General features: G+C 35.6%; 1 protein-coding gene across 5 annotated transcripts; it reads right to left on the bottom strand.

Annotated features, from left to right (window-relative positions):
• Positions 1 to 34: 34 nt before the first annotated feature.
• Positions 35 to 11104, bottom strand: LOC115447050 (serine-rich adhesin for platelets). Of its 5 annotated transcripts, XM_037438645.1 has the most exons (7): positions 10491 to 11104; positions 9109 to 9212; positions 6988 to 9036; positions 6218 to 6406; positions 5559 to 5695; positions 5005 to 5093; positions 35 to 3964 (listed from the first exon to the last, which is right to left on the bottom strand). In XM_037438645.1, exons 2-7 carry the CDS (start codon positions 9205 to 9207, stop codon positions 3891 to 3893), a joined length of 2637 nt encoding a protein of 878 aa, XP_037294542.1. In that variant the 5' UTR covers positions 9208 to 9212; positions 10491 to 11104; the 3' UTR covers positions 35 to 3890. The 5 variants fall into 5 exon arrangements, with proteins under 5 accessions (XP_037294542.1, XP_037294544.1, XP_037294543.1 ...); XM_037438647.1 differs by lacking the exon at positions 6218 to 6406 and having other exon boundaries at positions 10491 to 11103; XM_037438646.1 differs by lacking the exon at positions 5005 to 5093 and having other exon boundaries at positions 10491 to 11101.
• Positions 11105 to 11299: the final 195 nt, after the last annotated feature.

Raw genomic sequence — 11299 nt, 5'->3', positions numbered from 1 at the left:
TATAGCTGATGTAATTTTAGAAATGAAACAATACTCAGTTTCAGAATAATTTATTGCGTATAAAATGTATGAATGAAAATATATCTCACTGTCTCGACGGGAACAATCTTTGGGAAGAACGAGGAATTCCGAGCCTACTGAAAAGTATGTAGAAGCTAAAATAATATATTGTTATACAACTTACTTTAATCATTATGACAACATGTCCTAAATGCCATTAGGTCCTTCAGATCGAACTCGAAAATATACCAACCAATCCAAAATAATCGACGATCAAACATACTTCCGATTGGTCGATTTCAATGATCGATCCGGAGGTAACCAAAGACTCCGCGTGACTAACTTCACTCCGTTGTATAGATTAGTGACTCCAATCTACCTTATTACTGAATTATTTATTTGTACTAGCATTAAATTGCAACAACGAGAAATGATAAATGCTTAAATTTTAAGCATAATAGATTGGCTGAACTGATAACTTATAACATATTTATAACAATTTCTTAATACTTCCACGGTTAGAACGAAATTTCAAACATTAAAAAGCCTTCCTAAAATATACTTTTAAACAACATGATTATCGAAAATTGGTGCGTGACTAGAAGATAAGTAGATAAATACCAAAATACAATTTACATTTTATTTCATAAATTAGAATAATTACAAAGAAGGAAAGATGTATTGAGTATCTAATTTGCCTAAAAGCAAATCTACGGTCCTGGAGAAATATTAAAACTATATAATATTGGAATTTTTATATCGACTCCCAGTGTTTCTTTTCCAAAACAAGGTTACCTTTGAAATGCCTCGTCATCAATACAAATAAAACTCTACTCGTTTACTCAAAATACAAGAATAAATGAAGTACTTAAAGATGAAACTAAAAGGCCAAGACCGCATACAAAACATAGCCAATAAATAAGAGCAAGTATTAAAACTAATTTCAATGGTTGAGAATCAAAGCAGACCTGGCGAAAACTATGCACTTTTATACTGATAATATCCTTATGCAATCTAAATAGAGTTAAAAATGTGCAAGCTTGTTTTAAAGCATAGGGCCTGAAAATCATGCAAATTTAGCCTCAGTCATTCAATTTTCAACTCTATTTAAATACGATTATGTCCATATTATCAGTAGAATACGCAAGCAGTTCAGCAGGACTGTTCTCCTAAACGACTACATAACACGCATTACACTAGCGAATTTAAACATCTTATAACTAAACTTATGTACTGGAATTTAAAATTCGGCGCGATGAAGGCCTCCATACGGTTCAAACAGCACGAAAGCGAATTGGGTTGTTTATAAGTTGTTTTATTTCTAAGAACTCATTTTTTCCATTAAAAAAACCAATAGATATATAAATATAGTCAGGGGGCCCTATTCCGTCTAAACTATATCCGTCTTATTGCAATTACGAGAGTATTAATCGAAAGACAACTTTTAGAGCCATACGGGCGAAAGAGTCAAAAAATCCCCTATTTACCTATACGGCTGGCAAAGCTGACCTTCAATTAAAACGCCTGTAATTGCAAAAAGACTGATTAGCCCCCGTAGACGGAATTAGGCCGCTGACTATATAACAAAACAAAACAGATTTAATACATTTCTGTACGTTGTCTTGTTGAGATTTAGCATGACCGTAGTTTGTCGCGGTGGTGTTAAATAAATATTAGGTAATTGCGGTATTCAAGAAACCAAGTCTAAATAAACACTAGTCATTTTAGTAAAATTACGGCAGGAAACACTCAAAAGCGCAATTGAGTGACATTGGGCACGCGCGACCCTGAGCATTACTTGTAAACAACCCACACTCAGTACAATTGCTATAATCACAGCTCGTAGCATACTGCAAGCCACTTGTTAACTAGATATTAAATTCGCTGCAGGCTTTATGCATAATCTTTCAAACAAAAGACAAGCTCTAAGAAAATATAGCTCATAAGAAAATACATAATTTATAAATGTCTATACGATTAAAGTCATAAACAATCACCAAATAAAATTAGTATCACTAAAATAATACTACAAATTCGGAAATACCAAAATACACGCAGGTCGCAAGATACTTTTAGTTGCATAACCGTTTTAAATTTTTTAATATTCTATATATAATCAAGAAATATTTCCAAAATTGCATTAATGTCGCTTGCAGTATGCATAAGAATCAAGCAAAGGTACGATTCTGAAAACTGCAGCTTATCACTTTTAGGGATTGTATATGCGTTCTTAAGGCTCGTATCGATTACCCTCTCCATGTTCGTGCGCAACAAAACTAGCATTTGCCGCGCGAGCCTTTTAGGTATGAATTATCTAGAGGACGGGAGATGCACGCGACACTCTTGTCGCGTGCATCTCCCGTCATCAATCCGCCACAACTCAGTTCTCAGTTATCCGTGATTGAGACTTGGGATAAGTAACTCTATCGCATGAACTAAATTAAAACGAGCAATCGTCTCGAAAGAGCACGTACATTTCTGCAGCCTCTTTGCCGCGCTCCTAAAAACCTTCAAAAAGTGGCTCACTGTTTGAACTGACTCACAAAGTAACCCGGTACCCATTAGGCGCGTATGCCGGGCGAACGGACATTCGGGTACATGCCGCACGTAATCGATACGGAACTTTAGTTTAAAGTGCCGACATATATTACAAAATCAAAGAAACTTGTCACTGTTAGCGACTGCAGATTTAATATGTCGCCACGGTCGTGTTTCAAACCGTACCTTAACAAGTTTAACATACGCCGTTAACTAGGCACTTCGGCTTCAGAAGCTTAGCGAATAACTTACAACCATAATTTATCACTTATCCTACACTACACGGGTATTTGAACTATGTTCTCTGATGAAATGAACTTTGAACTTGTAAGAAGACTTACCAGTTGGCAAATTCTTGCGGAATTTGTATCAAAATATAAAAAAAAAACTATTTTGAGTTTATAACGCCTGGCTTATATTCCTTTAAGGGGATCAATCATGAATCAGGGACCCTTATTACAACAATCCATCAGAAAAAATCACACAACGATGAATATCAGAAGTTCCCCTTATATTATAGAATGGTTGATCGAAACTAAAATTGGAATGTTTTATAACAATGTGTATGGAAAATATAAATCAAGTAAATCATCATTGACTATTCTCACTTGTAAAGTGTATTGCTTATTGCCGGATATTGTCGTGATACTATTGTCATCGTGGATCATTGCTATTTTTAAGCCTCCCGTGGCTGTGACAAGAGAAGATTGACAGTATCTGTAGACCTTGGGTGAATATACAAGCGAATTAGTCTCAAAACTATGAAAATATCAGCGTTTTAAATTTAAATTCACCTTTTTAGTGATATAAATTATGATCATTATTGCGTCATTAGGTTAAATCATTATAGAGCGAAGGAGACAAAACCCTGATTACTTAATAGTTTAATGTTTATAATTAGGGTTAAATGCCGAGCACCGTTATATTACATTATCATTATGACTGGAATTATTATGTTAACAATTTGGTATTGTGGATTATTATAGACATTCCTAAAGGACCCAGTTCCAAAATTTTATGCTAGCTTAGCTATATTTTAGGCACTTTTTTTCGATAATGTTCGATTTACATAACTTATAATATATTTTTAACTGTTTACTATAATAAAAACACAATATTATTATACGTCGCAAAAATAGAAATCTAAAAAACCATAAAATCAAACTACAAAACAAATAAAAAGGCCCATCGTGAAAAAAAATATATTTCCCTTTATAATTGGCACTGGATCCTTTGCATACATAATTACTTGACGGACGACTGCAAAATTTAGGCCATGTTTACACGTCGCGCCTGTCTGCCCAGCAGTGGGCGAAGAAGCGCGGCAGGCAGGCGGGCGGCGTGGGCGAGGGTCAGCGCCACGGGCGACGCCGCGGGCTGGGCATGTAGCGCGAACGACTAGTGCTGTACTTGCCGCTAAATGTCTCTGCGGAGGAGAGGAATTCATCGGTGTTCGTATAAAAAAAGGTGTAGTTGACGCCAATTCTTATAGTTGACGTAATGTGTCACTTATACCAGACTAATTATTTTTTTTTAGATTTAATATGACAGGAAAGGTAAAGCATAAGCATCGTGACTAACTTAAGAGCCAACCACAAAGATTGGCGTCTGCCGTGGATTCCTAACACGAGGTAGAATTGTTGAGATATGAACACTGTGCAAGATACTGAAAGAACAAACATATGCATTGAGTAGGAACAATTAGATTCCTGAATAAATAAAATGATTTAATTGAAAAATATAAATGAAAGTTGTGGAAGAAAACATGCAATAACACTAAATAGAAGTAAGTTTCGTTGTAATTTTGTGAGAATTGAAATTAGCGGTGGATTTAAAAGGCGGAAACATATCTTAATAACAATATTTTATTTATTCGCAATGGGAATCGAACCCGTGTACTTTCATCGGATATATAGCTAAGGTATATAATATTGGGTGGAACTTATATAATTGGCATTATTAGGTGAAACATGACAAAGCACAAAATTATTTTTCCTTTTTTACATGTTTATTAAAAAAAGCATAAGTAATCATCCTCATAATACATGTAAAGCTTAATAATATTTTAATGAATAAACGCTGCAGAACTGAGTTAGTAAAGATAAAAATATTTCGCAGCATGCATCATGGCGTATTATTATATTTATAATACTTACAATTATAATAATTACTGACAATGCAATAAACATGGCGGACACACAATAAATCGAAGCTGGCAACATTCTCTGTGCTATTGTGTTACCATGGTCGCAACATAACATTTCAAAGCTAGCAACATTCTCTATGTGCCATGATTACCATGGTTGCAATATAATATGACGAAGCTAGCAACGTTTTCCATGAGAAAACGTGCCTATGGTTGCAAGATAACATATCAAAGCTAGGGCCGTTCATTATGGTCTAGTGTTACCATGGTTGCAACACAAAATTTAGAAACTAGCGACATTCTCTATGTGTGAGAGTTACCATAGTTAGATTGAGTCATCAAAGATGCTGATGTTGGTCGCTTGTTGCGCGGCGGGAACGCGCCAGTGTGGCTTTGCGACATTAAGTCCCTGTTTTGTACGACACATAACCTTGACATAATTTTTTGGAGAAAGTCAAATATTCTGTAATTTGTAGAAACATGTAACATAACATAGTTTTCTTCTGCTTATATGTACAAGCGAATGTAACACATTTATGAATAATGAAGTGGCTATACACATCTATTATTTGGGACATGTTTTTAATTTATTACTATTTAATTAAGCATTGTAGTAATGTCTTGAAATTTTGTACTATGTACATTGTACAATTTATATTATACATATATGACATCGAGAGTTAAGGAAAGTAGGCGACATGATGTCATGACTGCTATCTTTAGCTCATAAGTATTATTACCATAGGATTGTAAGGGCTAAAAAACAAAAATCTCAATGACACCCGGCTGTATTCAAGAGCAGTCAGATTACTGAATTAGCTGACATTCAGCGTAAATTAATAATAACCTTATTAATCCTAATAATAAAACTCACGTCTGTCTGAATGGTTTGGGTGTCTGCCTGGCGGCCAGCGAGCGCCTCCTGCCTCTGTCCGCCGCGATCATGGCGCAACGCTCTGCTGGCGTACTTGTCACGAATGTGTCGTGCAGTGTGTAACATGCGGCTGTTATCTGAAAACGTCGCGATGTGATAGTTTTCGTACGTGATGCGTTGCTACCATGGTTGCAGTATGACATGTCAAACTCGTCGAATTTATAATGCAGAGTCCAGAATATTAGTTTGTATTAGGTCGTCATAATAAATATTCCATTAAAAATCGATTCCACACTATTTGAGATAACATCAGTTTGAAAGTTAGGGAATTGTTCATAGTATGTAGGACACAAAAAATTCACATGTAAGATATCTGTACCATGTATTTAGAATAATATCTAATATTTAAAATGTTATTATCACGCTCACGAAATAACTAAATATTATAAGTGGTGCGAGCAAAATAGTTATATTTATGGAACAATTATTATAATAAAACAAAAAATTAAAGAACAATGAATGAACAGAATTAAAGTAAGAACAAAGAATGAAAGATAAAGATTTAATACAAAAAAGCCAAAAACTAAATAAACACGCAAATGAGAAATATGAAGTACAGGAAAGACCCACAAACAAGGCTCACAGAAGCGTCCCGTTACCTGCTGGATGAGGCGGCGGTGGAGGTCGACGTCGGCGCCGCGGATGCCCTCCCTGTCCTGGTGCAGCTGCAGTGCGCACAGCAGGGCATCCTTGATCGTCTGCACGATGCCCTGCACCCGCTCCGTCCGCATCAGCCGCCGCACCAGGTAACCCTTCGCGACTGCGACTATCTTTGTGGCCGCCGACCGCTAACCAGAGCGTACGTAAAATTCGCATTTGAATGACGTAGACAAAACCAACCAAAACCACTTCGGAAATATTGATTTGAAATAATAAACAATTTTATGAATGTAAGAATTGCATTTAAATATTATAAATCACATGGTCCTTTTGAATACGTCTCCAAAAATATATTACCTCACGAGAACAGAAAGTTTGTAAGAGCAATATTGTATAAAAATATTTAGAAACGAGGATATAGAGATAAGGAATGGAAAGAAAAAATTAACCCCTGGGAAAGAGACAAAGGAAATGGAAAAATAGAAGACTGTAATTAGAAAAGGATACATAAACCCAATAACCACAGGATTTAGAAGGAAGGCGATTATATTAAAAGAATCAATCAATAACACAAAACATATAACAGTTAAAAGAACACATAAGACAGAAGACCCATCACAAGTGCAACCAGTTGTTTCCGTAAGGACAACTCCGTCCTCCGTCGATTGGTAAAATATAGTGATACATGTAGTCAATTACATACAATGAAATGAGACGAAAATTACTTAAATGATCAAACCCTTATGATATAAAGTAATAAAGAAATTACCTCTTTAGCCGTGGGCGGTTGATGCACTATTTTTGGTTTATTGGCGCGCGAGTTCGCTCTAGCCGGATTATGTATAGGCCTATCAATACTCTTCAGGGTGCTTTCCGTCCTACTGTGGATGCCGGAGACAGTCGTCGTCGGACTTGTCTGGACCACTGTCGTCTCGTGCCCACAGAGATGGCTCATCACTATGTTGTTATTCGGATAATCCCCGCTGTTATCGGATGGGAACGTAACGTTCAGATCCGCCATCGTATCGTTCGTTCGGTCGGTCAAAGCCGGTTCGTAATCACGATCGGAAGACGCGCTAGTGTCGTAGTTCAACCTTCTAGACGTATTTCTGGCCGGAGAGTGTGTTCTAGTCCTGCTACCATCTAGAGGAGTTCTTGGTGATTGAATGCTATTCCCATTTTGACTCCGTGCGTTTGGCTGCGGTTTCTTCATGCTTCCCGTTATATCCCTGCTCTTTTTGAGGACGTCATCACAGTGACTGATGTAGTGATTCGTGTCAGTTAGGGTCGAAGACACAGAGCTATCGTACAAGCTCTGGTCTGGAGATTTGTGGTTGATCAACTGACTTAAACTGACAGGACCTCGTTCTACCTCCTGGTTTTTATCATCAGGTGATTTTGGGACAATCGTCTTCAGCTGCTTGTATAGCAAGTTGTTCTGCTCTTCGAAAACTTGCTGAAGCAACATCTGCTCTCGTTTCTGCTTCTCAACTAACGTCGCCATTTGAAGCAGTTGTTGTTTTTGTATTTTCTCGTATAGCTCCCGAACACGAGTTGCTGGATCCTCCGATTCTGATATCAATTGAGAAGCTTGTTTCGCCGGAGTTCCAACATTTTGAGTTGCAGGTTTCGCCGGAGTCCCGACATTTTGATTTGCTTGTTTATGGTGTAAGTCTTTTCCACTAGTTTTAGTAGAAGCATTTCGGACGGGGCTTAAAGATTTCTTGTTTCTTTGTACTGGTTCGGATTTGGGTAAACTCCTCGACAAACTTTCCTGTCGGCTTTTCTCCAACGCCAGAGATCTTGCCCTAGGAGGTGATACTATAGGCGACTTCTTAGCAGTAGTTTTTGTCGTTGTAGTTTTAACAGTATTGGTAGTCGATTTATTTGGTAAATTCTTCTGTTTTAACTCCATGGCCATGGAGGACCATTTAACTTTCGCAGTCTCCAAATCCCAACTTCTCCGTTTCTTATTTGGCGTACTGAGGTTAGAGAGCGATTCGCTCATCGATATACAGCTTATTGCAACTCCTGTACTCAAAGACTGTACTTCCAAATGTGCAAGAAGTTGAGGGCCTGGTTTCAACAAGGTATACGATCTTTGACGAATTAATTTAGGAGTTATTTGGGAGTCTTTCATGCTGTCCGTGTGAATGTCATTGAGAGACCCTGTAAAGCTTTTTGCGCTGAGAGAAGACGGTCCATCCTCATTCATCGGTAAATTTGGAAAAGGATTTCTCGACAGGCTACCTTTTAAATCAAAATCTCGCGACTTTTGTTCGCGTCTGCTTGTTTTTACTGTATCAAATTCTGTTAAAAGTTCTTTTTCGTGTATTTTACCCGGCCGTTCATAGTCCCGTTCGGGCACATCAAGATTAGGTGACGTACGCTGTGGTATTTCCTTATTAGTATCCAGAATATTTTTGTTTGTTTCATTGATATTTAGGCTCAAATCTAATATCAATTTTGAAGAATCATATCCAGAACTTACACCATTAGCCTCTACAACTGTAATATTTGATTGCAAACTACTGTAAACATCACTAGTTTGAAATTTAGTGTCAGCAAAAATATTTTTGTCTACTTCAGTTTCGAGTTTTTGTACAACTGTAGTGTCTGGGTTGAAGACTGGCTGAATATCTTCTTTAGTTATTTCATAGTTTTCTTCATTCTCTGGGAGCTCGGGAGCGTCGGTTTTGTCATCACTGATCTCTGTTTCACTATCAGACACATAAGGCTGGAGCATAGATATTCGTTTCTCGACTTCTTTAGCCAACAGCTTGTAATACTGCATTTCTTTGCGACATTCTTTTGACAACTGCAAATATGGAGAAATTTTAATTTTAATGACCAAGTGTGAATATCAAATAAGATAATTTACAAAGGTCACCTCAATGCGAATTTTTAACATCATTCTTTTCATAGAACCAATCACTCTCACTAAAAGTTTATCAATTAATTCTTGAATTGGAATGAAATATTTACACATAATTTCTGGAAAAATTATAAACAAAAATGTTAAAACTAGAAATTTTATTCCATACACTTGTAAATTACAAAAAATAAAATATTTTAGAAAATATATGGTGGTAGGTTTGCCATAATCACATCATGGGATGGAACAATTGCTGCAAAAAGTTGGTGTCTTGGTTGGTTACTCCTTCCTGAATTAAGGAGTGAGGTATTTTTTTATCAAATTAAGCTTTTTTCACTTCACAGTGATTTAAGTAGGACATGCAGCTTTTAGCCTATTAAGCTATGGCTGTTCATAGCTTAATAGGCTAAATAAAACTTAAAATTTGACTTTTTTCATTGTTTTAAATAAAATTCTTAAGCAAAAATTTGATGTAGTAAAATTAAAAAACAAGAAGTATTCAGTTTCTTTTGGTGGTATTAATGAAATATTATGATAAAAAATTTAAAAAACAATCCTGATTTGGTAATGAACTACTTGATAAAATTAAGTTTGCAACAAATTACTTCTTTGTATGATAATGTATCTTGTGTTTAGTGCACTCATTTTGTATTCAAGCATTGTTTTACTTTCTACTCTCTACCACAGAAGTGAAATCTAAGGGGTTACCTATTTAATATTAAAATACAATTATTTGAATATATCAGCATAATTCTGTGTGTTAATTTACAATGTTTTACTTTACTTAACCCTATGAAATATTCAGACTGCAAACACAAAGAAGCCCATTTATTTGAATTAGTATTTAATACATGACCTTATGAAAAACTATTTTATAACATTAACAGATTCAACACCTAACATTATTCGAAAACAATGTGGTACATACATTTATAGATTATATAGAAAAAATAAAACTCTTAAAGTACTAGTAATACAAGATATTAATACTATGATAAAGTGTGTGCCTAAATAAATGTGATAAAATAAATAAAAGTACCAAATAATACAACAAGTTTTGGATTTCATTCAAAATAATAACTTACTATGAACCCTTTCATTCTAAGTGATCAATAACAAAAATGTGTCAGTAAGTTTATACATCATTTTTGATAATACTCCACAGAAATCTGATTTGATAAGACAATGTAGAGTATGTACATGGCTCAAAATAGAGAATTACATAAATAAAAATCTGCATTAATTGATAAATTGCAACATACCATAATAATTAGATCATGCACTGCATACTTACTTGTGAATTCTTTGAAACAAACTATACAGCCACATTCAAATGTTCCACATTCAAAATGCCCACACATATTGAGCCAATTTGTATATTTTAAAAATGTACTTACAACGGGCGGCAGAAGTGGTACCCCATTAATTTTCATACAGGACAGGTATTGTCCGGAACGTCGCACAGATTTCACATCCCACGGGTCATTCATTGCGCTAGAAATTACATCAGCGTTGTGGGCACGGCCTGTGCGGGCGAAAAACTTGCAAACTCATCGATACATTACTACTTCCGACGCACCAGACCACCGGCACTTATCGCTCTCACCAGTAACGACGATTTTGATGATAAAAGATTATGATAAAGCTGTATTAAACTTCTTTAACGGCGACTGCATCGTACTAAAGCGATGTCAGCCGCGATTACGTCAACTAACAAAAATTTTAATCAACGCCGGTCGCAACACTGTTTTTAAGTTATCTAGAAATGTAATTATTACTTCAATAGATATAATAATCACAAAATTACTGTCCAAAATATTGTCTGTATTAACTAAAATTGTATCGGCAATAATACGGATAACGTGAATTTGAAATCTAATTGGATCTGTTTCCACTTGACGAATTGTGTTGTAAGCAGGGTGCGCTCTTATTAACGAATAAGAGAAATTCGTTAAATAACGTTTGTCAACTAATATCCAATAGAAATGAAGGTAGCGGAAACAAAACACTGCATTACTCAAAGAAAACCTATTAGTTTTTGTAGTTGTCAAACAGTTGTTGTGTTGCCATGGTAACAGTTTGTAACGTTTTTATTTTATTCTTAGAAATACACAACGACATATTTTTATATTACATTATTATTTTTTTATTACAACATAAAATGTAATTTTGGTATATATTTCTTTAATGTTAAATTAAAAAAATC

Source organism: Manduca sexta, chromosome 14 (assembly GCF_014839805.1).
Source record: "Manduca sexta isolate Smith_Timp_Sample1 chromosome 14, JHU_Msex_v1.0, whole genome shotgun sequence".
Classification (NCBI taxonomy): domain Eukaryota; kingdom Metazoa; phylum Arthropoda; class Insecta; order Lepidoptera; family Sphingidae; genus Manduca; species Manduca sexta.
The sequence above is the reverse complement of the archived record's forward strand: the minus strand, read 5'-3'. Positions and strand labels throughout refer to the sequence as shown.

What these genes read in the sequence shown, in the direction of transcription:
- LOC115447050 (XM_037438645.1), bottom strand. Translation starts at nt 9,207, where the DNA reads ATGTGTAAATATTTCATTCCAATTCAAGAATTAATTGATAAACTTTTA. An exon ending in ACCGCCGCCTCATCCAGCAG is followed by an intron (nt 5,696 to 6,217) that starts GTAACGGGACGC and finishes CGACGTTTTCAG; the next exon opens with ATAACAGCCGCATGTTACAC. An exon ending in CCCAAACCATTCAGACAGAC is followed by an intron (nt 5,094 to 5,558) that starts GTGAGTTTTATT and finishes CGTACAAAACAG; the next exon opens with GGACTTAATGTCGCAAAGCC.